Source organism: Cervus canadensis, chromosome 29, assembly GCF_019320065.1.
Source record: "Cervus canadensis isolate Bull #8, Minnesota chromosome 29, ASM1932006v1, whole genome shotgun sequence".
In the NCBI taxonomy this organism is placed as follows: domain Eukaryota; kingdom Metazoa; phylum Chordata; class Mammalia; order Artiodactyla; family Cervidae; genus Cervus; species Cervus canadensis.
The window spans coordinates 37,273,295-37,300,235 of NC_057414.1; the positions used below are offsets into that span (position 1 = coordinate 37,273,295).

Below are 26,941 nucleotides of genomic sequence, written 5' to 3' on the forward strand. Positions count from 1 at the left end.
CAAAAGAAATAATTGCTATAGCTATGATTGGTCCCTGTGAAATGTCTGGTCCAAGTCCCAAGTTCTTCGGTATTTGCAACAAGTTTTCAGATGTCCCATTGTTTAGGCCCAATCTGTTTATCAAGGATGATTCGAGGATGAGGTGGGGGCCATTCCATCGTCAAGCTAGCCAAGAAGTCCTCTGTCATGGTAATGTTCCATTGTAGTATTAATAACCTTCCAGGTTACTTGAGCAATATAATCATACATAGTATTGTTAATATCATCTGAGCAGTTCAATAACCACATACTATGAGATCCCCAATTGACAACTGTATGATTAGCTATAAACATTAATTTTCCTGATTTGGCCTGACATTTGTCCCAATGAACAGGAATATATTTAAAGTTCTTATTTGTAAACCCTTTGCATAGTGTTCTTTGTTTTTTCTTTAATTCTTTTCCTAAAGTTTTAGTAGTATAAACATGATTCATGGACAAAGAAAGGGCAGTAAGTAATCCAAGAAGCATCAGAAAGTCCTCTTTTGGAGGCAGGGGAAGGCCTAAGTTTGTCGGCTAATGTTTATGCATAATTCTGTTGTGCCCATACACAAAGGAAGGATTTCATAACCTAGAACGATATTAATTAGTTTTTCTTTTTCTTCAGGATAAGAGGGCCCCTCCAAGTTCCAAGGAGGGGGCATATGTGTTGACTCATTAGTGGATATGATTGGTTCTATATCTGTCCATTTTACAACCTACAATAAAAAAGCGGGGTTAGGTATATAAGCCCAGTAAGTGTGATCAATCAGGTCAGCCTGAGAGGGGGAAGCAAAAGCAAGCAAAGCAAGCATAGTGAAGAAAAATATTTTCAGGATTCTGAGGCATTCCCTGTTGAGAAATCAGATTTTCAGTTTAATTAGTAAGGGTATTTATCTGTCCCCAAGTAGGGAGATCATAAGGTTGATGATGTCGGGTGCAGCGTTTTTTGGAAATTTTTAATGTCGCCATGGCTTATATTGGAATTCTTTCTTCCTGGGTTTTTTGCTGTTTCATCTCTAGTCTGAATGCTGGGGGCCCCCTTAGGTTGAGTCTTCTGAAGAGGAAGTCATGTGAGCTCGTTGGATCCATCTGGAGAAATAGAAGCATATCTTTTCCCTGTAAGATTAGTTTCTTAGATTTCCATTGATTAGTTAACCCGTCTTGATATCAGATGGGCAAAGGAGGGGACGTGTCCTTTAATGTTTCAAAACTTCTTTTTTTGTTTGTTTGGTTTTTGTTTTTTGCTTTTGTCAAAACATCTCTTTGTAGGAAGTGGAACTTTAGCTAAATAATTGGCTGATCAATTATCTGGGCTAGACCCACATAGATGGTTTCAAAGCCTTACTCATAGCATTGGGTCTAGAACTATAATTTTGGTGATTGTCTTAACAATTATATTTGTTGTCTACTGTTGCCTTCATGCAAAGATTGTCAAAACTGAATAAACTCTGATGGTCAGAACTCTTCTTATAAATATTATAAATAAATAAGGGGGAATTGTCAGGGAATGTTTGACGGGAGGATTCCTACGTGCTGTCTCTCATGAGTCCTTTGTCCCTCTTCAAGTAGAACAGCACACTGCTCCCAGGGACTGAGGTCATTGTGTGAGGCAGGCTTGGGTCTCCTTTAGTAAACATTCTCTTTAGGACAAAACTGCTTAGTCCCGTTCCCCTTTCTTGAGATATGGATTGCCTCCTGACCTTGTGACTAACATTACCCCTTGTTCCCTTGGTAACGGTTGATGTACGTTCGGTTTTCTGATCTCTATCATTCCCGAAAGAAGTTTCTTTAAAATCATTAAAGTACCTTTGCTCCATCAGAGCTTAGGTCCCCGGGTCTTTTTTTTTTTCTCTCTCTCTCTTTCTCTCTTTTACTTTCTTATCATTGACTCCGTACCACAAGGTTCTGGCCCATTAAAGGACCCCAACATTGTCTAATCCAATGTCCACAGAAAATGATAGAGATAAAGATTTTATCAAGAGTTTGGTATTCTTTATCAGATCCATTAGTAGCCTAAAGGGGACAATTATCTCAGGTCAGAACATATATAGCTAGGAGCTCTTGGCCACCATTGTATGCTAAGAACCTGAACTTCCCTGAATACTAGGACCCAGGAAAGAAGCATGAAGTGGCCTGTGCTCCTCGGGCTGGTGGCCCTCTCAGAGTGCATAGTCATGTAAGTATGGGGACTGTAAGTGGCATCATCTCTCTTTCTGGGATTTCTCTTTTCGTCCTCTTATTCTTCCATCCATCAGGGTTAGAAGAGAATGTAATCATTCTCTGGCAGTCTTAAATTTCAGCTCTCACTTATTGATGAGAATATTGTCATGGGCCTCATTCATGGGGCAGGCCTACAGAGTTGCATAACTCTGGGAGTACCAGTCACATCATGACCCATATAAAAATGGCACTCCTGGGAATTGTTCAGTGCATGACCTGTGCAGCTGTCGGTGTGGTGCTACAGAAAAGCATTTCTCCTGCATTTGCTTTTAGGTCTTCTCTCTGCTCTCTCTCCTCTGCTGTGTGTATGTGTCAGGGTCTTCATCTGTGTAGGCTCCAAATGGTCATCTGGTTTACCCAAGATTACACAACAGAACCTGTATGCAGACTTAGGTCTTTGACATGTCTTTGCATGGCATTCTGATAAAAGGTGACACTCATAAAAATGCTTGGAAAATACACAATGCCATTACAATGCCAGATACAACAGTCATACCTGGTTACTGACATTTCTTTGTTTCCTTTTCCCCATGCTCGGTGAAAGAATCCCTATGACAAAGATGAAGACATTTCAAGAAACAGTCTTGGAAGAAATTATGGCAAAACATTTCCTGGAGGAACAATCTTATAGCCTGCCCCAGGACACTACTCTTGACCACAACTTCTCATCTCACCCCCTGAGGAACTTCTTGAATGTGAGTGTGTTGGGAGGATGGTGCTCCACAGCTGAGGCTCTGGTCTAGCACTGGGGCTCATCTGGAGGTGCAGGTGGGATGTTGAGGCTGGGGCTCCTGCAGGAGGCAGAAGCAGTGGGGAACAGGAACCCATTCCCAGAGGAGAAGGCAGTCTCATCCTCAAATCTTGGTCTGTGGTGACTGGGCCCAGCAATGACCAGCTGGTAGGTAAACATCCATTTATGGGTCAAAAAGGTGGCATTAGTTTCAGGGAGATTATTCTTTCTGAACTAAGTGAGCCACTGATAAAAGATGAACGGTGAGACATGCCAAACAAAAGATAACGCCGACTGCAAATCAAGTGTGAATCCCCAGGCAGAGAAAGTTCACCCTCCACAGATCCAGAAAAGACACTAATTTACTGAGCCCCTAATGCATGTGACTCCATAAAGGTCTAACACTATAGCTACTGTTTTGTTTAGTTTTTAAAGGAGGGGGAGATGCTTATCTCTTGTTCAAGAATGCATAGGCAAGCCAGAGAGAGTAAAAAATTGAATACATATCAAGAAAAGGGCCACCCTCATGTTGTTGACAGGGCATGTTCTGAGATTAGCAGGAGTGGCCTGGGGTGAACTAGGAGGGCCACCTGGAGAAGAAGGTGATAAGGTTGGCCTTAAAGAAGAGACTGGAGAGCTTCTCAGATGAAGGGACCTCTGAGCAGAGGCTGTGAGGAAGGGCGATTGGAAAGTGATTTCAGGCCTTGGGATGCCCAGAGGGAGGCAGAACGCCATGAACAGAGGGTAGCCAGGCAGCCAAGTCTGCCCTAACCTCCCTCCCTGACCCCTGTAGATGGCCTACAGCATCAACATCACCATTGGAACACCGCCTCAAGAGTTCAGTGTCATCATTGACACCAGCTCGTCTGACTTGTGGGTTTCCTTCATCCACTGCCAAGCTCCCTCCTGCTGTGAGTACCAGCCCCCCACCCATCTTGTCCTCCCCCTCCCCCTCCTCCATTCCCGGCACCTGACTGATACCCATCGATTGTGTCGGCAGCTAAACACTTGAGATACAACCCTAAGACGTCCAGCAGCTTCCAATCTGACGAGGGGAAACCCATCAAACTCAGTTATGGATCTGGAAGCATAACGGGAGTTCTTGCCACTGACACGGTTCGGGTAATGTGGGAACCAGGGGCTCAGTCAGGTCTGGTCCTGGGAGCAACCATTGCCTGTAAAATAGATGCAGCTGGGAGGGACTGTCTTTCTGAAAGTCCCCTCATGGCTGGCCACATGCCCAGCAGGGCCCTGTCCCTGGGGAGACAGTGCCCCTGCAGACACACAAACTCCCAAAACAATGAACCCCAGAGAGAGGCTTGGGGTGTGGACCCGCATCTCCATTACCCAAGGTGCATTTTGCTGGAGTAGGAAGAAGGGGGAATGAAGCACCCCCTTTTATAGTCACAGGCTCTACAGGGCACTTTCATGGTAATAACTTGTTTTATCCTGCAACATCCCCAGGCAGGAGGTACTATTATTAGCTCAGGATAAAGACGAGGGACATGAGGTGTAGAGAGTGAGGGCCTTGCCCAGCTCATGTATTTTTTAAGTTGGAGCTTGACTGTCCTTCAAGACGCAAGTAAGTGTGGGATTTGGGGAAACGATAAAGCTGATCTGGGGCCCCTGGGGCAGCACAGGCAATTCAGGTATCCAGGCAGGGAAATCAGGGGTCACAGGTGTAAGATGGGACTGATAAAAGGGTTCTCACTCTAGGGGGCCTTTGAGACTAATAAAAACTATGTCCTGCCCCCGCCCCCCCCCCCCACACACACACAGTGCCTGAGTATGCTCTCCCTGTGTTTCTCTGTCTGGGCCTCTGTCTCCCTCTGTCTCACACGCACACAGGCACTCACACACAAGTGTGCACATCCCCAAAAGCCTGATATCCAGGAAGAATGTTCATTAGAACCCAGCCAAAGATATTGTATAATGGGCTTCTGTCTTCCTGTGCAGACGCAGGACCCACAATGCACTGCAATGAATTCAGTTCATGTTTGTCATCAGATCATAGTGATGCCAAAGAGAAGACTATTCTGCTCTCTATTCATTGTATCCTCAGAGGGGAACCATTCAGTCCTGCCCTGAGTTTGGTTGCCCCACCTGTACAGAAGACATGAGACCAATTTGACTCACTCAGATGGTGTTTGCAGGATAAGCAGGCATTGCTAAGATGCATGGCCCCACACAAACGGAACCCAAATTCCTGTCCCAGCTTGATGTCCCCATCTGAGATCAACTGATGATTCAGTTCTCTAGAGTGCTAATGGCATCTACAGTCCCAATGCCCAGTTCTAGTCCCACTTCCCATATTTTACGTGGGCACACTCTCCTGTCTCACAGATCGGGCGACTTATTGCCAAGTCACAGACATTTGTCCTCAGCATGAACCAGCTCAGTGGGGCCTTGGAACATGCACCTTTTGATGGCATCATGGGCTTAGCCTACCCCAGCCTCGCCATCCAAGGGACCACCCCCATCTTCGACACCCTGAATAAAAACGGAATCATTTCTGAGCCTGTCTTTGCCTTTTTCATAAGCAGGTAAGTCTGAGCTGGACAAGTCCTCTCTCCAAATTAACTAGAAGATGCTTTCAATTGCATGAAAAATTAAAGACTACCTCATCCCGAATATTCCTGTGAGATGGTCTAGCCTAGGAGAACTATGGCCCCAGGATCACAACTGGCCCCGTCACTGGGTATTTATCAATACAGTTTCATTGGAACACAACCATGCTCATGGGTCCAAGGGTGCAGTTTTGTCCAGGGAGGTGGAGGTAATAAGGAAAGCAATAGAAGGTGTCAGGATATTGGAGGAAAAGGCAACAGGATTTGCTAATGAATTTTATAAGGATGGAAGGAGAAGGATGCCTGGAATGTTTCCTTCCTCACTAACATTTCACTGGGAACCCAGAACGAGCTACAGAATTTGCAAGAGCCAGCACAAAATGAAAATGTGAAACCCCTTGTTTGAAACACATTAGGGATTTCAAGACAGGGAGAGTGGAGGTGGGTGGCCTGCTCAGCTTGAAGTCCCATGGACAGCACAGGTCACAGGCAAGAAGAGCCAACCCTGGGTGAGACTGAACCCATGTTCTTAGCTCCCTCAGACATCAGCTTTCCTGAAAAATGACAGGCTAGACAAGGAGGAAGCCAGACCCCTCCAGCATAAAGTCCTCTGAGGGTATATCTGAGCATCCAGGTGGCTGGAAAAGTCCAGGCCCTCATCAGAAGGATGGGTGGTCAGAGCCAGGCCTGGTTGGAGCCAGGCTGCCCAGCTTCGAACCTCTTCTGTGACACTTATTAGATGGGGACCGACCCTGGTCAGGTACGCAAGCTCTCCAAGCATCCGTTTCTGCATGTGTAAAATGGAGACCATAGTAGTGCCTCTGACAGGTGAAGAAGTGCAGCGCTCAGACAGTGGCTGGTGTTACCCTCCTCCAACAAGCCCCTTCTTCCTTCTCTCTTCAGCTGGCCGCAGAAGAGCAGCTTGCTGATGCTTGGTGGGGTGGAACATGCCTACCACAAGGGAGCTCTCAAGTGGGTACCGGTGACCCAAGCCGGCTTATGGCAGATAACTGTGGACCGGTAAGCCTGCCCCTCTGAGGGCCACCCGAAATGATGCTGCCACACATGCACATGGACACATACAATTCAGTTCAGTTCAGTTGCTCAGTCGTGTCTGACTCTTTGCAACCCCATGAATCGCAGCATGCCAGGCCTCCCTGTCCATCACCAACTCCCAGAGTTTACCCAAACTAATGTCCATTGAGTTTGTGATGCCATCCAACCATCTCATCCTCTGTCGTCCCCTTCTCCTCCTGCCCTCAATCTTTCCCAGCATCAGGGTCTTTTCAAATGAGTCAGCTCTTCACATCAGGTGGCCAAAGTATTGGAGTTAGTTTCAGCTTCAACATCAGTCCTTCCAATGAACACCCAGGACTGATCTCCTTTAGGATGGACTGGTTGGATCTCCTTGCAGTCCAAGGGATTCTCAAGAGTCTCCTCCAACACCACAGTTCAAAAGCATCTATTCTTCGGTGCTCAGCTTTCTTTATAGTCCAACTCTCACATCCATACATGACTACTGGAAAAACCATAGCCTTGACTAGACGGACCTTTGTCAGCAAAGTAATGTCTCTGCTTCTTAATATGCTATCTAGGTTGGTCATAACTTTCCTTCCAAGGAGTAAGCATCTCTTAATTTCATGGCTGCAGTCACCATCTGCAGTGATTTTGGAGCCCAAGAAAATAAAGTCTCTCACTGTTTCCAATGTTTCCCCATCTATTTGCCATAAAGTGATGGGACCAGATGCCATGATCTTAGTTTTCTGAATGTTGAGTTTTAAGCCAACTTTTTCACTCTCCTCTTTCACTTTCATCAAGAGGCTCTTTAGTTCTTCATTTTCTGCCATAAGGGTGGTATCATCTGCATATCTGAGGTGATTGATATTTCTCCCAGCAATCTTGATTCCAATTTGTGCTTCTTCCAGCCCAGCGTTTCTCATGATGTACTCTGCATATAAGTTAAATAAGCAGGGTGACAATATACAGCCTTGACGTACTCCTTTTGGTACACACACAAATGCACACACAGTCACACACAGACATATGCTCCACACACACACATAAAAACAGATATAGAGACACATATAAACACATACAGAGGCAAACATATAAACACACAGAGACACACAAATGCATGCAAACATGCACACAGGAACACACACCACCCATGGGTTCATAATTGCCCCAGAGCTGCTGTCCAGGTCTCTGACCAGGGTCCTGAAAGGGTCCAGAGCGGCCTGGGCAACTGGGGGAGAGCTGCATTCCTGTGCTGTGAGGTGGGGAGCCTGGTTAGAGGACCCTATAGTGTGGTGAAAAGAGGATCAGGGGGAATTTCACCAACCTGAACAGGGTTGTGTTAAGATGACCTACTGACCAGGGCCACCCAGGACCTAGGGTGTTCTCAGGACACAGAATTGCCAGTTGAAAAGCTGAGAAAGTCCTGGAAAACTGGGAAAACTGGTCTCCTCAGAGAGAAGTTACACAACAGTGGAGCGAGTTTGGCTGCAGTCTTGAGACCTGAGAGCAACGCATAAAAAGAGACACCCCACCTAACCAGTGATACTTGTGGCCCAAGCCGGGCACACAGCGGGGCAGGGGCTGTGCCTGATCAGGAAGCTGGGATCCAGGCGTGGCCTGAGAACAAGGGGCGAGAATTGATGGGATTCTCTGTGATAGCTTCAGGCCAAAGCTCACCTGCTCTTTGGAGGCCCCTGGGTCTGCTCATGCTCCCCTGGCAGGGACCTCAGGGTCTGAGCCGGGTGAGGGGGCAGTGCTGGGAGACAAACTTTCCCAAGGCAGCCTATGTCTCCCCCACTACCGCTCATTCATTCATTCAACAATCATACATTGTGCATCGCTTGTGTGCTGGGCACTTGAGGGAGGCACTGAGGATCCAACTTGCCCTCACATCTAGTGAGGCAGACGTACATGAAACAACATGAAATGAAGTTCACACACAGTGAATTACCACCTTGGTACATGCTAGACATGAGGAAGAGTCTACAGAGTCTGAGAACGACAGGAGCCTTATCTACTCTAGCGGGGAAGACTTTCCTGACATAGTGACAATTAACCTGGAAGATAAGGAGAAATTTGCTAAACAAAGGGGATGAGGTTCTAGGAAGCTCGCCAGCACAAGCCCAGGCCCTGAGCCTGGTGCCTGTAAGAACTGAAAGGAAGTTAAAAAGATGATGTGACCAGAGAAAAGAAAAACAGAGTCAGGGCAAGAGCCAAAGAGCTCTTCAGGAAAGAGTCAGGGAAGGGATAGTGATACGGAGGTCTCCAGAGTGATCCTAGTGCCTGCTTTGTCGCTCCGTCTTTCAGCATCTCCATGAATAGAAAAGTGATTGCTTGTTCCGGCGGATGTCAGGCCATTTTGGATGTCGGGAGCCCATATTTGTTTGGCCCAACTGACATAGTCAGAAGCATCCAGAGGAGCATCAACCCCAGCCCCCTCCAGAATGAGCAGGTGAAGGGTCATGCCACAGAGTCATTCTTGGGCTCCCCACACACCAAGGAACACCTGGATCAACATCTCTCCTGCCTTCTTTTACAGCGATTGATTTTGTGTAACCGTACCATGACCCTGCCTCCTGTTATCTTCACCATCAATGGCATGGACTTGCCAGTGTCCCGTAGATACTACATCCAGAAGGTGAGGGGACAACCCTGGGGGCTGGTTCCCAAATCTCAGACTCACAGGAACCCTTGGGCTCCTGCTGGGAGGAGGGCGCCCTCTGCAGGCCTGGTCACATCATTGCTGCACCTCAGATGCTGCTGAGCCCCTGTGGCGGGGCCAGCGCCTCCCACAAAACCAACCACGTGAGAGTGAAGGGCAGTCTGGGACATCCCTCCTCCTGCAATAACCGTGGAGACACCACCCCGTGCTGGCGCGGTGGGAGTCACAAGCAGAGGGGAACACTGAGGGCCTCAGGTTTCCCAGAGCTTCAGTTCAACCAGAGACCTCAGATGCATGAACACGGAAAGTCAGCTCTAGCAATCCCTGAAATACAACAAGTGAGGAGGTGGGTTGGCTGAGGACAGTCCTGTTGTGCTGACCAACCATAGGGGTTAACAGTCTCCCCTTCCCAACACAGAAGTGTCCAGATTGAGATCATAAATTACATGCTTATGCTAGAACTCGGCTACAACGTCGCACTCTGCGAGTTGCGGTACCGACCCCTCTGTGGGGAGGTTGGATGCTAAGGTGAATAAAGGAGCACGGTGGCTGCTCACCCCGGCACAGGGTGGAGGCTTCATGTCAGCTCCCCGTGGGAGTTCAGAGCAGGCTGATGGGCTCAAAGGAGGCTTTGAAGAAAGGGAATTGCAGTAATTCTAAACCCCCAGCCTCATGGAGGAATGAGGAAGCCTGCTTGGGTTGAGGCAAATCTATAATGGATTCTATTCTATGGTATAATGGATTCACGGGGGCTGTGCAAAGGGGTCCAGGGGCAGATTAGGGGTGAGGAGGGCTACAGACCAAGGGAGCACCAGGGTAAGTCACCCAACCCAGCCTGGAGTGGCCAAATGATGTGAGTGTAGGACCAGAAAGTTTTCCTAGACGGCCTGAATGAGTATAAAGAATGCGTTGTGACAATATTATTTACAACGGGTAACCAGCAACAACCTACTATGTAGCACAAGGAGCTCTTCTCAGTGTTATGTGGCAGCCTGGACGGGAGGGGAGTTTGGGGGAGAATGGGGACATGTATATGTGTGGCTGAGTCCCACTGCTGTCCACCTAAAACTATCACAATACTGTTAATTGGCTATCCTTCAATACAAAATTTAAAATTTTTTTAGGAAAAGAATGGGTTGTGGGCAATGGGGAGAAGAATAGGTATTCCCTGTGGAGGAAAAAAGAGGGCAGGAGTCAGAAGGAAAGAAACAGCAGAGTGTGATGGGGAGCTATGGGCCATTCTTTTTCTTTTAAAAAAAAAAAGTACTTTGAAGTAGAGCTGACTTACAATGTGTTAATTTCTGCTCTAAACCTGTCATTCATTTTTTTATATATATATGAAAATGTATACCTACTCGTTTTTGTATTCTTTCCCATTACAGTTTATCACGGGATACTGAATACAGTTACCTGTGCTATACAGTAGGACTTTGTTGTTTTACAGTCTCTATATATTAGTTTGCATCTGATAATCCCAAACTCCTAATCCTCCCCTCCCCATACCCCTCTGTCATGGCAACCACATGTTTTGGCCCTTCTTGTTCCTATACCCTCACTTCTGCAGCTGCTGTGAGAGCCACTTGATTCTTCCCAAAAAAAGGGGAAAAAATGGAAAAGCTCTCTGCTCTGGATATTGAGGGGGGTGGCAGGTAAGTGCTCATGCTGACTGATGTGCATTTTTGTCTCCCCCAGATTTCTGAAGACATCTGCTTTATAACCCTTAATGGGGGCACAGAAAACATAAGCCCCTCAGAGACCTGGGTCCTGGGTGACATCTTCCTGAGAGCATATTTCACAGTTTTTGATCGGGGAAACAATAGGATTGGCCTGGCTCGCTCAGTGTAAATGCTGGGCTGCTTCAGGAATCACTCAGGCTCATTCCAAAGACACCTTCACACCTAGGGCACTCCCGCCCAGGGATGCTGGTGAACTGTGTTTGGTGCTATGCAAGCCCTGTCCTCAGAAAAGAATAAAGGATTTCATCTCAATAGAGCTAATACAAATGGCTGCTTCTGTTTGGGTTGGGGAGGTGCATCAAAATTGGGAAGGATCTAGAATCAAGTCTGAACCACAAGTAAAAGGATCCCAACTCCAACTGGCTTCAAGAAAGGAGAGACTTATTGAAAAGACACAGGGGATCTGGGATGCAGGAACTGGAGCAGATCCAAAGATCTCAGGGACTGTACCCAAGAAATCAGAAGCCATCAGCTCACACTTTGACACCCTCACAATTCCCCTTCTCTCTTCTTTGCTTCTCTTAGCCTGACAGCTTTCTTCCCTCAGGTTTCTACACCTAGTGAGAGTTTCAAGCTGCCTGTCTCACGCCTTTATCTCTCTAAGGCAGCTAACCAGTAAGGAAAGAAGCTCAGAAGACATCAGGGTTCAAGGGAGTGCTTTGAAGGGACCACATCTGATCACGTGTCCAGTCCTGGACCAAGCATCCTGGCAGGGGCATGGAGTCCTATAGCTGGTTTAATTCATCACCTGGCCCTGCCTGTGGTGGTTATGTGTGCTTGACTGGTTCCTCCAGAACCACATAGTTGAAACTGGGGAAAGACAGCCCCAAAGAAGTGAAGAGTTTACGACCACAACACCAACTCCACCACTTCCCATCCAGATGGATAGGGTTACAGTGCCTGCACACTCAGTCATATCTGACTCTGTACGACCCCATGGACTGTAGCCCCCAGGCTCCTCAGTCCATAGGATTTCAGGCAAGAATACTGGAGTGGGTAGCCATTTCCTTCTCAGGGGGACTTCCCAGCCCAGGGATTGAACTCAAGCCTCCTGCACTGGAAGCAAGATTCTTAACTCTGAGCCATCTGGGAAGCCCCCTTTCAGAGGGATGGTAAGGGGTAAAAAAAAAAATAGCTTCTATCCTCCCCATCTCAGAGGAACACTGGCAGTAGCTTTCTGCTCCAGGGGGATCTCGGTGAAGTCCTTCAAGTTGAGATGGTTTCCTTTCCTCCTCCCACCCCAGTCACCAGCTCTCTACAACCCATACCTGCTGTGTCCTTTCCAGTCCCACTTCCCAAGTTTCAGGCCTGTGTGGATCTCTGAGCCATTCCCCTCCTCTGGGGTCCTCCATTGGCCTCCAGTGCTGCTGGGGAGGATGCCACTCATATAATGGGGGACCCAAGGTGCACAGAGCCGTCAGCCTTTCTGACTTCCTTCAAGGGTAGAGCTCTAAACCATTTGGTTCGAGTTGCCATGGATTGACACTATAAGAGTGGAAGCATCACTTTCTCTCACCTGGAGACCTGAGGCAGAGGCCCTGATGGGGACACCAGGGTCAGAGGCAGAGAAAAGATGAGAGAAAAAACAAACAACTAAAAAATAAGTAATGTGGAAAACAGACCCAACTCAATGCATAGTATTGAAAGGTTGCTGCTGTGAGCTGTGTGTTACCCTGGGATTTGTGACCTCTGGAGGAGAGGATTTTGATCTGGGCTCAGAGACATGGCTTAATTACTTGGAGCTTTTTGTGTAGCAAAGTTTTATTAAAGCATAATAGGGATAAGGAAAGCTTCTGACATAGACATCAGAAGGGGACAGAAAGAGTGCCCCCTTGCTAGTTTTTAACGAGGTGTTTTATGTCTGTTAGAAAGCTATTAACCAGATAACAGACACCTCAGCGCTGAGGGAGTTTCACATGCCCCTCTCCCACAACACGCATTTTTGAGACATCCTTTGGCCATAAAACAATTAACAGGAATACTAGTTGGATGAGCCATTTACAGCCCAAGGTTTGAGAAAAGAAAAAGAAAATTAGTCTTAGATGTAAACCATTTTGAAGAAAGACAGATTCCAAAGTAAATACATAGTTTCATTAACACAGCTTGGGGAAAAAATACTTCCATAAGAAAAACACTTGGTTAGTTCAAGGTAGAACCAGGTGTCATCAACACAGAATTTAAAGAAGACTCTTTGAATTTTGTGCGGAGAAGGTAAAAACATCTGCCACTTGCAGTTTATGATTTCCTTCTGCCACTTGGGGTCCTCTGGCCTTCCTACCTGTTACCCTCTCAGTATGGGCCTTTCCTCTACAAGACAAGCATCAGTCAAAGAGATGTATTCCTCATCTCTTCCTCATCTTTCATTCACTGCAAGTTTACTGAGCAGCTATATGTGCCAGGTGCTGCGGTGGACCCCAGGGGAGAGGGATGGGTTGGAACCCACCACCAAGTCATGGAGACAGATAAAGAGACAACTCTCACTGGGGAGGGCCAGATGGAGAAAACGGCAGAGCTGTGGGTAAGAGGCCAAGGAGAGCTTCCTTTCAGGGAGACATGGAAAGGCTGGCAGAGGGCAAATGGAGGGTCATTGACTTCAGGCTTGTCATTGAACCCTGAAACACACCCGTCTACCTTGCGGTTGCCATCTCTGTGCAGAACAGCCCTGTGTCCAAGGTTGCCTGTGCCTGGCCCCTTTAGGTGACACTGGATTATGATCCCCTTGACAGTAAATATCACAAACTGAGTGAAATGGAGACTCAAGTGAACAGTCTCTCAAACTCATTTTCCAAGTAGTCTTCATAGAACCATAAGCCATGATTCTGTTGGTAAGAAATCACCAATAAGTGTAAGAAGCACAGCTCTGGTCAATTACATATGCGATCTTGCTGTCTCCACACAAGCCTGGCAAGGCATGTCCCCCATTGTACAGATGGAAGATGTCTCCTCCGATCTTCTTTCATCCATATTGGAGACAGACACATAATAATCCCACAAGTAATACATGCTGACTAAATGAATGGGTACATTTATAGATACTTCCAATAGAACACATTGGTGCATCCATGTTGGGAGACACGCATGGTCTCAGCACAGCTACTGCCATAATATGAACTGGAGAAGGTCAGGATTTGCCCCTCTAGATCAGCTGGGACTGATAAGCTGGGGCTCTCCTAAAGCTGGGGCTGGAGCTGGTGTCTGTTAAGGAGCCTCCTGTTCTTGAAAAATGAAAGTGAAAATCGTTTAGTTGGGTCCGACTCTTTGCAACCCCATGGACTATACACCCATGGAATTCTCTGGCCCAGAATACTGGAGTGGGCAGCTGTTCCATTCTACAGGGGATCTTCCCAGCCCAGGGATTGAAGCTAGGTCTTCTACATTGCAGGCAGATTCTTTACCAGCTGAGCTACCAGGGAAGCCCCTCCTGTTCTTGAGGCTCTATGTTTGTAGCCTGTGCCACCAATATGAGGATAAATTCTGATCTTCAAAGCAATAATCTTACCCCATCCTCCACTTCTATCCTTTACAAATTGTAGATCAAAGAGATGTATACCTTAGGTGAGAGAAACAGTGGAAAAAAATAGCAAAAAGATAGGTCTGGAACACTTCTTTAAGAGTGTAACTTTGCTCAATCTTTCTGGAGATGTTTTGTTCTGAATATACATATGGCCTTTGTCCCGGCAATTTTGCTACTAACAATTATACTAAAGCGATGGTCAAAAGCAGCCACCAACATAAATGAGCAAGAATGAAGTCCTCAGAGTCTCCTACAAAAGAGAATATCTGGGACATCCCGAGGTCAGTTCAACATAGAGTGTCCACAGCATAGACAGACGATCACACAGGCAACTGCCTGAAAATTGTATTTAATGTTATGGGAAGTCATTCCAATAGGACATTGAAAGAAAAGAACAGAATACAAAACAGCATGATCCCAGGTTTGCAGAGCAGTTGGAACACAGTGCAGCCTCCTTGCCAGGCATGGACATTCTGGAGCTTTTCTGCCTGGGTTCAAATCCCAGGGCAGGAGTCAGAGGGTTGAACCGACAGAGGTGACAGCAAGGCCACCATGGGAGCAACTGAAGATGCATGAGGCCCAAGACAGGGTGGGGACAGCTGGGAAGTGGGGAGGAAGTCACACAGCATCCACAGGTACAGAGACAACAGCTCTTTAGGGGATGGTACCTCCCACTCTAAGGAGATCGGACTGGGACCCAAGCAGGAAAGGAAAAGGTGCTGATCTGTGTTACCGAGAAGAGAAAATGTATCACTGTTTCCTCACTAACAAACCCTGAGAAAGAAACTTCCTTTTTTCCTTTCTCTCCTCCTTCTTTCCTTCCTTCCTTCCTTCCTTTCCTTCTTTTGTCTCCTCTGAGCTTTCACCCCCACAGAGCTCACTGCTTCCATTGTTTTCCCATCTATTTGCCATGAAGTGATGGGACCAGATGCCATGATCTTTGTTTTCTGAATGTTGAGTTTTAGGCCAGCTTTTTTACTCTCCTCTTTCACTTTCAAAAAGAGGCTGTTTAGGTTCTCTTCATTTTCTGCCATAAGGGTGGTGTCATCTGCATATCTGAGGTTATTGATATTTCTCCCAGCAATCTTGATTCCAGCTTTTGCTTCATCCAGCCCAGCATTTCTCATGATGTACTCTGCATATAAGTTAAATGAACAGGGTGACAATATACAGCCTTGATGCACTCCTTTCCCAGTTTTGAACTGTTGTTCTATGTCCAGCCTAACTATTGCTTCTTCACCTGCATACAGATTTTTCAGGAGGCAGGTAAGATGGTCTAGTATTCCAACCTCTTGAAGAATTTTCTACAATTTGTTGTGATCCACACAGTCAAGGCTTTGGCATAGTCAGTGAAGCAGAAGTAGATGCTTTTCTGTGCACACCTTGGGCCTTGCTAAACCTCTCACCATGGGGAGGGGTCATGAAGTCTCCAGATACTGGTCGTGCTGCTTGCAATCTTGCCCTCAACTTCTTCCCGCTACTTTCTATCTTTACAAAATCCAGTTCATGTACCTCAAACGCTGGGAACTCAATCTATTGGATGATAGTAAGGCCCACATGCAGCTACACAATACCTGGTAGATGGAGGCCAGTGTGATGCCTCTGGTCACTACCTGCAAAGGGGAGGCTGCAGAAAGTACCAGTGGGGAAGAGATGCTGGTGAGGGCTTCGATCAGGATAACTCTCCAGATCTGATGTCAATAGGGTAAAAAGGCAAGGTATTGATGGCTCTTGCTCAACAACGATCTACCCTGGGACTGTTCAGCTCAACAACAAATAGTTTCACCTGATATCAGATCCTATAAACATAAACTCAGGGGAGAAAAAGGAAAGACTGAATGCAAAGCAAAGCATTTTCTAAGCATGAGGACACTCAGATTAGAGTAAGGTATGCAGACCTAGAGATAGGGGGTGGTACCCCTTCCCCTCTTTCTTTAGCATAAATAATTAGTGCCAGCTCTTCACTTCCCCCAAACTCTGGGTGCAGAGCGGAAACAGACAACATGGGGACTGATGTCTTGGGTTTGCATTTTGGCTCCTCAGCACTTTACCTGTGTGACCTTGATCAAGTCTCATAACTTCAGTTTCCTCATCAGCAAAACGGGTAGCAAGATGATAACCCCACCATGGGGATGGCATGTGTGCCTGGGATGAGCGAGGGTCCCTGAAAGAGCTTTATGGACTCCTGAGTCTGGAATAAATATTCATTATTCTGCCTCTTCTGCTCTGCTAGGCAGTCCCATCACCTCAAGGGAAACAGAAGTGGAAAAAATGGAAACAGTGAGAGACTTCATTTTCCTGGGCTCCAAAATCACTGAAGACAGCGATTGTAGCCATGAAATTAAAAGACTCTTGCTTAGATAGCATATTACAAAGCAGAGACAACACATTGCCAACAAAAGTCTGTATAGTCAGTCATAGCTGTCGTTTTTCCAGTAGTCAAGTATGACTGTGAGAGTTGGACCAAAAAGAAGACTGAGCACAAAAGAATTGATGCATTTGAATCATGGTGCTTGAAAAAACTCTTGAGAGTCCCTTGGACTGCAGGGAGATCAAGTCAAGCAATCCTAAAGGAAGTCAACTCCGAATGTTCATTGGAAAGACTGACGCTGAAGCTGAAGCTACAAAACTTTGGCCACCTGATTTGAAGAGCCAACTCTTTGGAAAAGACCCTGATGTGGGGAGAGATTGAGAACAGGAGAAGAGGACAGCAGAGGATGAGAGGGCTAGATAGCATCAATAACTCAATGAACACGAACAGGAGCAAACTCTGAGAGATGATGGAGGCCAGGGAAGCCTGGTGTGCTACAGTCCATGGGGTCATAAAGAGTTGGACATGATTTAGCAACAGAACAACAAAAGAAAAAACAGGAGCAGGCAACCAGATTTACTCTCCTACCTCAAACAACACCCAAGCAGACATATTAAACGAAACAATGGTTTTCAGACATTGGACACCTGGCAGCAGAGGACAGATTCTTCAGAGGGATGTGCAAAGGGAATGAGCTCTACAGTGAGCCAAATCCAGATACTGTTTCCAAGCCTGGAATGGGAAGCATATATCCAGGCAGTCTCCTCAAGCTGGGAAGAGAGATTTGGGGCTCTAGGTAGCCAGAGTTCACAGGAGAGAGCTACACAGAGAGAACCCTGGAAATCTGCTCGAGACGCCACTCCTGTTTTCAGCTGAGCGTTGATAGTACTGGTCAGGATTACAGGAAACAATCCTTGAGCCTCAACTTGAGCCACAACTAATTTGTGTCACCACCTAACACAGTGGAAATAGTTCATAATTCACAGGACATCAGGAGGGCGCTGAAGAGGATATTGCCTTGAGTGTGGGGAAAAGTAACCCTGGTCTAAAGACTGGTCTCCTCTCAGCTGACAAAGCTGAACAGCATGCCTGTAAAAAAAAAATAAACTATTTCCAGGATATTAACAGTGTCCCCCAAACAGTGCCAGAAATATTTTTAAAAATAAAAAATCCAGCACCCAAAAGCATAAAATTCCTAACATCCAACATCCAATCAAGAATTTACATGAAGTGTAATGAAGTGAGAAATATGATCCATAAAGAGGGGGAAAATTAATCAGTAGAAACACACTCAAAAATACAGATAACTGAATTAGCAGGGAAGGACATTAAAATGGTTACTACAATCATATTCCATACATTCAAGAAGCTAAAGAAGATTGAACATTTTAAGCAGAGACATGGAAAATATTAAAAAGATCCATCAAAATTCTGGGAATGAAGTATACAGAACGAAAATTACAGCAGATTAGACACAACAGAAGAAATGGTCAGTATACTTGAAGAAACAGCAACAGAATTGACACAAAAGGAAACACAAAGTTTTAAAATACAGGCAAAAAAAAATTGAGCAACAGGGAGATTTGAAACAACTTTAAGAATACTAAAATGTATAACTAGAGTTCCAAAGAAGCAAGAGATAAGAGACAGAGAAAATTCCTGAAGAATAACTCAATGTAAAATTTCCAAATGTGATGGAACCTTTAAGACCACAGATACAAAAAAATCAATTAACCCAAACACAAGAAATATGAAAACTATACCAAGGCACATCATAAATACATTGATTCAAACAAGTAACAATAAAAATTGCCAGAAGGAAAAAAGACATATTGCCCACTGGTCCCCATCACCCAGTGTCCCATGTGCCTCAGACTCTAGGCATGACCATCAGGCAACTGTAACTGCACCCTAGCAAGTAGGTTCAGGCAAGATGTCTGCCCAACATGTAGACACAGAGCACAACCTTGAGTCACAGCACACCTGTCAGAGGGAATTGCAAGGAAAATGCCCTAGCTGACATCGTCAGGTTAAATTAAAATCTATGATCTGGAGGGTGAAAGTGGAATACATGTATGTGTTAGTCACTCAGCCATGTCCAACTCTTTCTCACCCCATGGACTGTAGCCCAGCAGGCACCTCTGCCCATGGAAATCTCCAGGCAACAATACTGGATCGGGTTGCCATTCTCTTCTCCAAGGGATCAGAGGGGCCCAGGAATCAAACCCAGTTCTCCTGCATTGCAAGCAGATTCTTTACCATCTGAGCCACTGGGGAAGCATGAAAGTGGACTAGAAGAGCCTTGAGAACTAAACCCAACTACAGTAATAGTCATATCCCTTAAAAGGCAGAAATTTTTAAATTGGATTTTAAAAAATACAAAGCTCATCTACTGCTGCCAACAAGAAATCCACTCTAAATATACAGACACAAATACTTCAAAAGTGAAAAATACGTAAGAGATACCATTTAATTATGGTAAAACACTGTGGCGGTGGTTTAGTCACTAAGTCATGTCCAGGTCTTGCAAACCCATGGACTATAGCCCACCAGGCTCCTCCATCCATGGGATTTTTTCAGGCAAGAATACTGGAGTGGGTTGCCATTTCCTTCTCCAGGTGATTCCTAACCCAGGGATCCAATCCCAGTGTCCTGCATTGCAGGTGAACTGTTTACTGACTGAGCTACCATTTACCATTTTAAACATTTAAAGTGTATAATTTTATGACATTAAGTACATTCACACTGTTGTACAAGCATCATTACCATCAACCTCCAGAATTCGTTCATCGTCCAAGTGAAACATCGTACCCTTTAAACATTAACTCCCATTCCTCCCTTCCCCAAGTCCTTGCCAACCATCATTTTTCATTCTATCTCTATGAATTGGTCTCATAAAATTGCCTCCTCAGGGTATCTATTTGAAGATCTGTTCTGCCCCCTTTTTCCTGAGCCCAGAGTGCCTCATTTCTGCTCTCTACCCTCAACTCCTTTTAGGGGAGGTTGAAAATCACCAGCTGCTGCTGCAGTATTTCTTCCTGGAAGAGGTATATGGCAAGCGCTGTGGGAACTGCCAATTTGTAGATTGAGCCCCATGCATGTGTGCTTAGCCATTCAGTTGGGTCTGACTCTTTGCTACCCCATGGACTGCAGCATGTCAGGCTCCTCTGTCCATGGGGATTCTCTAGGCAAGACTACTGAGTGGGTTGCCATGCTCTCCTCCAAGGAATCTTCCCAAACCAGGGATCAAACCCAGGCCTCCCGCTTTGCAGGCTGATTGTTTACCAGCTGAGCTACCAGGGAAGCCCCACATGGTCATAAATTTGACCATACTTTGGGAGGCATTTCATGACCATTTCATCGCATGGTGCTAGGAAGTTTCATTTTGAGGTCAGGCAAAGACTTTGCCAGTAGGCCACTCAATGTGCTGTTACTGGACTAAGTCTATCAACAGTAACCAAGGGGCTCTAGACCACACGGGGTCTGTTATGGTCCAGGAAAAAATTCCCTCTTGTTGTATCTTCCCATATCTAGAGTGACACTATTACAGTCACTAATGGCAGATGCACTTGCCATGGGCGCTAGCCATCTACCTCTAAAAGGATTAAATCCAGAGGGATGGGATGGGGAGGGAGGTGGGAGGGGGGTTCAGGATGGGGAACACATGTAAATCCATGGCTGATTCATGTCAATGTATGGCAAAAACCACTACAATATTGTAAAGTAATTAGCCTCCAACTAATAAAAATAATTGGGAAAAAAAAAGAAATACAGATGGCTAATAAACATATGAACAACTTCAAAAATAAATAAATAAAGTAAGTGTTTATAGGGAAAAAAAAATGGCTTAAAATTCAACATTCAAAAAACTAAGATCATGGCATCCAGGCCTATCACATAATGGCAAATAGATGGGGAAACAATGGAAACAGTGACAGACTCTATTTTCTTGGGCTCCAAAATCACTGCAGATGGTGACTGTGGTCATGAAATTAAAAGACTCTTGCTCCTTGGAAGAAAAGCTATGATAAAACTAGACAGCATATTAAAAAACAGAGACATTACTTTGCCAATAAAGATCCATATAGTCAAAGGTACGGTTTTTCTAGTAGTAGTCCTGTATGGATGTGAGAATTGGACGATAAAGAAGGCTGAGCATCAAAGAATTGATGCTTTTGAACTGTGGGGTTGGAGAAGACTCTTGAGAGTCCCTTGGACTGCAAGGACATCAAACCAGTCAATCCTAAAGGAAATCAACACTGAATATTCATTGGAAGGAGTGACACTGAAGCTGAAGCTCCAATACTCTGGATACCTGATAAGAAGAGCAGACTCAATAGAAAAGACCCTGATGCTGGGAGGGCTTCCCTGGTGGCTCAGATGTTAAAGAATCCACCTGCAATACCAGAGACCTGGGTTTGATCCCCGGGTTGGGAAGATCCCCTGGAGGAGGGCATGGCAACCCACTCCAGTATTCTTGCCTGGAGAATCCCCATGGACAGAGGAGCCTGGCGGGCTGCAGTCCACGGGGTCGCAAAGAGTCAGACACGCCTGAGTGACTAAGCGCAGCACAGCACTGACACTGGGAAAGATTGAAGACAGGAGGAGAAGGGGACGACAGAGGACGAGGTGGCTGGATGGCATCACCGACTCAATGGACACGCATTTGAGCAACCTCCAGGAGATGGTGAAAGACGAGGAGGCCTGACATGCTGCAGTCCATAGGGTCACAAAGAGGCTGGCAGGACTGAGTGACTGAACAGCAATGGCATTTGCAACTATATATTAGATCAACTGCTTCAAGTCACCTAGTCTTCATTTTCATTGCAGTTCCAGTCACACATTTGGTAACGCAAGAAACAGCGATCTTGCAAAATAGACAAAATACAAATAACAGAGCTAGCGGTATTATTAAAGTTATAAGTAAGAATTAAACCAAGAACTTGCATTAGGTGTAGCCCAGTATATTCTCAGGTCGTTTGACTTAGTCTATTCTGTATCAATCTTTATCTTTCAGGGAAATTATATATTGGCAATGTCCATAAGGCTCCCAGCCTCATTTCCTATTGTTACTAACCCAGTTACCCTTAGTATAATTTAATTGATCCCCAGTTAAAGGGTGACCTGAAAACTTAAATGACCACAGCCTAGTGTTAACCACATAAATCCATCCTATAAATGTTAGAGGTTTTATTCCTAATTTTGCTTGTTGTTCTGGTTGAGTTTGAGTAACTTAGAGGAAAATTCATATTATGTCCAAGGTTAGAGCAGGTATTATTAATTGGACAGGTGAGAGGATCCTAATTAGTAATATCAAGAGTAGCATGAACAGGACTGAACTTTCTTTCTGCCAAAATTAATTTTGTAAGGGTCAGCTAATTAGAATCTTGTAGTAGAGAAATTCACCAAGGTAATCTAGACTTACTAGACACAGGTAATTAGCCACAACCCAACAATTGAATAGATTTTTTTCTTTTGAATCAGTTTTTAAAACTAGCATTCGGCCATGTCCATGATAGAAAACATTTGATTTATAGGCAAAGGTCCAAAAAGTCAACAAAATATTATAAATGACCACAAGAATTAGGTCTGTCATCTTGGGTAAGCTGTCTACTTCTGGTGTCATCTTCTTCTCATCCTGGCGTAAGTGTGGCTTCTTCTATTTGAGCATTGTTTTAAGGTAAGTTGGAGGTCAGCAGTCCTCTCTACAGACCAGTCCAGTGTAGGGTTTTTGTAAGTGGGAATTAATCAAGAGTCAGTTTCCCTTCAGTGTACTGTGCATGTGCTAATTAACAGTACCTGAAAAAGCCCCTTACATTCAGATCAGAGACAGTCCTTTAAATTACGTCTTCCAGTACACATCATCCCCTGATTGCAGGTCATGCAGTCTTAATCTGAAGATGACTGAGACAAGCTTCAGAAACAAATTGAGAGGATCCTGTTACTATTCAATTACCTTTTCCTTAATATATGGTTCATTCTCTTTTTTTCTAATATAAATTTATTTATTTTAATTGAAGGCTAATCACTTTACAATATTGTAGTGTTTTGGCCATACATTGACATGAATCTGCCACGGGTGTATATGTGTGCCCCATCCTGAACCCCCCTCCCACCTCCCTCCCCATCCCATCCCTCTGGGTCATCCCAGTGCACCAGCCCCGAGCACCCTGTCTCATGCATCGTGGTTCATTCTTTCTAAATAGTCCTCATTCCTTCTACCTCCAGCCCCTAACCTGGCTCAGCTGAATGACCAAGCAGGTAGCAGTGGGGTGGGGATGTGGTGGGTCGTTGTCTGGAGTGGGGTGAGGTGATCAGATAACAGGAGAAGAGCTGGAGTAATGAATGAGCAGGTGGGTCTCCAACCACTCGGCCTGCACAAAACTGCTTTTCTGGGACCCTCAGGGCATCACTGAAGACAAAAACTTCAAAATGGATATTTTGTAAACTTCTTACTACAAAAAGATTTCAAACATAACAAAAATTTAAAAGAATGCTATCATGAGCCCTGTATTTCATTACACAGCATCAAAAACTGCAGGAGAGAGATGGGCTCCAGGTTAGACATTTACAACTGGCCTCCTGTTTGCAGTTCATGGGGCACAAAGAAGTGGGTTTCAGCCAGGATACTCACAACTGTTAGCATTTTCTGAGGCAAGAGATCGGTGGGATCCAGTTAGGGCATTTACAATCAGCCTCCTCTTTGCCCTCCAAAATGGGAGTAACAACAGAAACAGGGTAAATAGCCAGTGTTTACCTCCTGTAAACACCTTAAGGTAATAGTCATGGCAAGGACAGAGAGAAAAAAAACCCTGTTTGATTAAAGGTTTAAGGGATCACCACTCCCCGCTCTTTCGGGACAAGGGAGACACTACACATGTGCAGAAAGGCTCCTTGTAAGTAGAAAGATATGGGATAACACCAGGCCATAATGAGTCTTTTTTTTTTTTTTTTTTTTTTTTTTGCCTTTTCATACTGTTAGGGCTTCTCAAGGCAAGAATACTGAAGTGGTTTACCATTCTCTTCTCTAATGGATCACGTTTTGTCATAACACTCCACTATGACCCATCCATCTTGGGTGGCCCTGCACAACATGGATCATAGCTTCACTGACTTACACAAGGCGTAATCCATGTGATCACTTTGGTTAGCTTTCTGTAATTGTGCTTTTCATTCTGTAGGATGTGGATTTTAGTTCTTGCTTCTGTCTGCCCTCTGATGGATGTGGATAAGAAGCTTGTGTGAACTTTCTAATGGAAGTGACTGACGGGAAAACTGGGTCTTGCTCTGATGGGCAGGGCCATACTCAGTAAATCTTTAATCCAAGTTTCTGCTCATTGGTGAGGCTGTGCAGTGTTAGTAGCTCAGTCATGTCTGACTCTGTAGCCCTTAGGTTCCTCTGTCCATGGAATTCTCCAGGCAAGAGTACTGGAGTGGGTTGCCATTCCCTCCTCCAGGGGATCTTCCTGACCCAGGGATTGAACCCAGGTCTCCTGCATTGCCATCTGAGCCATCCAGAAAGTGCTAGACCTCTTCATAAAGGCGACACACCCAGATTTCCCTGATGACTTGTGGCAAAGCGGAGTCCTCTGATGTCGCCAGCAGGTGGCGCATTCTTCCATGCTGAGAGAGCTGCTTCACCTCTTAGGAGTTTTGGGGACTGAGATTTTTTTTTTTTAATTGATTTACTTATTTTATTTGGAGGCTAATTACTTTACAATATTGTAGTGGTTTTTGCCATACACTGACATGAATCGCCATGGGTGTACACGTGTCCCCCATCCTGACCACCCCCCACCTCCCTCCCCATCCCATCCCTCAGGGTTGTCCCAGTACACTGGCTTTGAGAGCCCTGCTTCATGCATCAAACTTGGACTGGTGATCTGTTTCACATATGGTGATATACATGTTTCAATGCTATTCTCTCAAATCATCCCACCCTCACCTTCTCGCACAGAGTCCAAAAGTCTGTTCTTTATATCTGTGTCTCTTTTGCTGTTCACATATAAGGTCATCATTACCATCTTTGTAAATTTCATATATATGCATTAATATACTGCATTGGTGTTTTTCTGACTTACTTCACTCTGTATTATAGGCTCCAGTTTCATCCACCTCACTAAAACTTATTCAAATGTATTCTTTTTTAATAGCTGAATAATATCCCATTGTGTATATGTACCACAGCTTTCTTACCCATTCATCAGCTGATGGACATCTAGGTTGCTTCCATGTCCTAGCTATTGTGATTTAAATTGAATGATGGAAGGGAATTCCCTGGCAGCCCCCGTGGGTTAGGACTCTGCACTTCTACACAGGGGGCCTAGGTTTGATCCCTAGTTGGGAACTATATATATGCTTGGAATTGGATTTGCTTATTTCTAACACTTACATATGTTGAAATTTAATGTAAATCTTAACACAAAAGAGTTAAAATTGAAATTGATGAAAGCACTGTGTGAAAAGTAATTGGCCTGCGGAATTTACAACAGAAACCACTGGATGTATTATTATCATTTGTAAACTGTGCATCATGTGCTCAGTTGCTCAGTCGTGTCTGAGCACCACTGGGATGTGCTGGGACTCTTTATAACCCCATGGACTGTAGCCCGCCAGGCTTCCCTGTCCATGGGATTTTCCAGGCAAGATTTCTGGAGGAGCTGTGCTCCCTCCCTGTTAGTTGTTTGACCTCAGACAGCCCAGTCCTGGAGTCTATAGGCTCTATGGTAGGGTTAAAGGTGAAGTCCAAAAGGATTTATGCCAACACACACCCCCAGGACCCCTGCTACCAGTGCCCCTGTCCACACAGCAGGCCACGGCTGCCACATGCTGCCACAGGAGACCCTCAAAACTCACAGGCAGGTCTGGCTCAGTCTCTTGGAGGTCACTGCTCCTTTCCCCTGGGTCCTGGTGAATGCAAAGATTTGTTTGTGTCCTCCAACAGTCTCTGTTTCACCCAGTCCTGTGGAAGTTTCATAATCAAATCCCACTGACCTTCAAAGTCAGATTCCCCGGGGATGCCCAGTCCCTTTGTCAGATCCCCAGGTTGGGAAGTCTGATGTGGGGCCTAGAGCTTCACAAAAGTGTGAGAACTTCTCTGGCATTATTGTCCTCCATTATGGGTCACCTGGTGGGTATGGGATTTGACTTTAATGTGATTGTGCCCCTCCTACCATCTCCTTGTGGCTTCTCCCTTGTCCTGTGACATGGGGTATCTTTTTTTTCTTTTAGTGAGTTCCAACATCCTCCTATCAAAATCCAGGAGATAGTGAAGGACAGGGAAGGCTGGCGTTCTGCAGTCCACGGGGTCGCAAAGAGTTGGACACGAATTAGCGACTGAACAACAACGAAAGTACTGAGTTTTGCTCCTCCCGGAAGCCTTCACTTCCAGATCCATCTTGGCTGAGGCGTGCATGCACCCCCAGGGGAGGTTCCCAGGGTGAGTCCGGTATGGAAAAAGAATTCAGGTAATTGGCCTGAAGGAAGACAAAGACCCTGAAGAACTGACCCATATAAATAACTTAACCGCCTCTTTAGTGAACTCCTACTCACTAGGCCCATCCTCTTTCTCTCCAGAGGTGCATCTCTGCCTTGCTTCTATCCCAGCTATACAAACCATTTCTCCGTGTGCTCTCCCACTCATTCTGTATCTTTAATAAGAAACTTTGTACCTCCATTTATAGTTTCTGCCTCCGTGATAAAGCCATTTTCCACTGGGGGACAAAGATCCAGGGAAAAATAGCTTCTAGCCTCCAGCCCTTGCTGGTCTGGTGGCTAGGATTCCTGGTTCTCATCCTTGGAATGAACCTCTCATTCCAGGTTCAATTCCTTGGCAGGGAATGAAGATCTTGCTTCATATCACCGCTCACTGCTGCCTCACCGAGATCAGAACTACAACACTACTCTCTTGGTCCACCTAGGGGGTCATAGACCTGAGGCTACATGTCCAAGACCAGGTGCTGGCCACTTGTGTTCCTGGTGGGAGCCCTCATCCTGGCTCCCAGACAGTTCTCTCCTTGCAGTGTCCTCACATGTGATGGGGAGGGATATTGAGGGAGGAGAGGAGGGGGGAGGGGAAGGAGAAAGAATGAGAGAGAGAGAGAGAGGAAGTTCTCAGGTGGCTCTTCCTATAAAGGTGCTAATCCTATCATGGAGAAGGAAAT

At 45.5% G+C, this 26,941-nt stretch overlaps 1 protein-coding gene across 1 annotated transcript; it reads left to right on the top strand.

The window, feature by feature from the left end:
• The first annotated feature begins 2,144 nt into the window (after nucleotides 1-2,144).
• LOC122431212 (pregnancy-associated glycoprotein 2-like) lies at nucleotides 2,145-11,062 on the top strand. Its single transcript, XM_043452365.1, has 9 exons — nucleotides 2,145-2,197; nucleotides 2,786-2,936; nucleotides 3,765-3,882; nucleotides 3,972-4,093; nucleotides 5,315-5,514; nucleotides 6,442-6,558; nucleotides 8,863-9,007; nucleotides 9,095-9,193; nucleotides 10,910-11,062. The coding sequence occupies exons 1-9, from the start codon at nucleotides 2,145-2,147 to the stop codon at nucleotides 11,060-11,062; spliced, it is 1,158 nt and encodes a 385-aa protein (XP_043308300.1).
• Nucleotides 11,063-26,941: the final 15,879 nt, after the last annotated feature.

Coding starts and splice junctions, on each gene's coding strand:
- LOC122431212 (XM_043452365.1), top strand. CDS start 2,145: ATGAAGTGGCCTGTGCTCCTCGGGCTGGTGGCCCTCTCAGAGTGCATA. Junction 6,559..8,862: donor TGGCAGATAACTGTGGACCG/GTAAGCCTGCCC, acceptor TCCGTCTTTCAG/CATCTCCATGAATAGAAAAG. Junction 9,008..9,094: donor GCCCCCTCCAGAATGAGCAG/GTGAAGGGTCAT, acceptor CTTCTTTTACAG/CGATTGATTTTGTGTAACCG.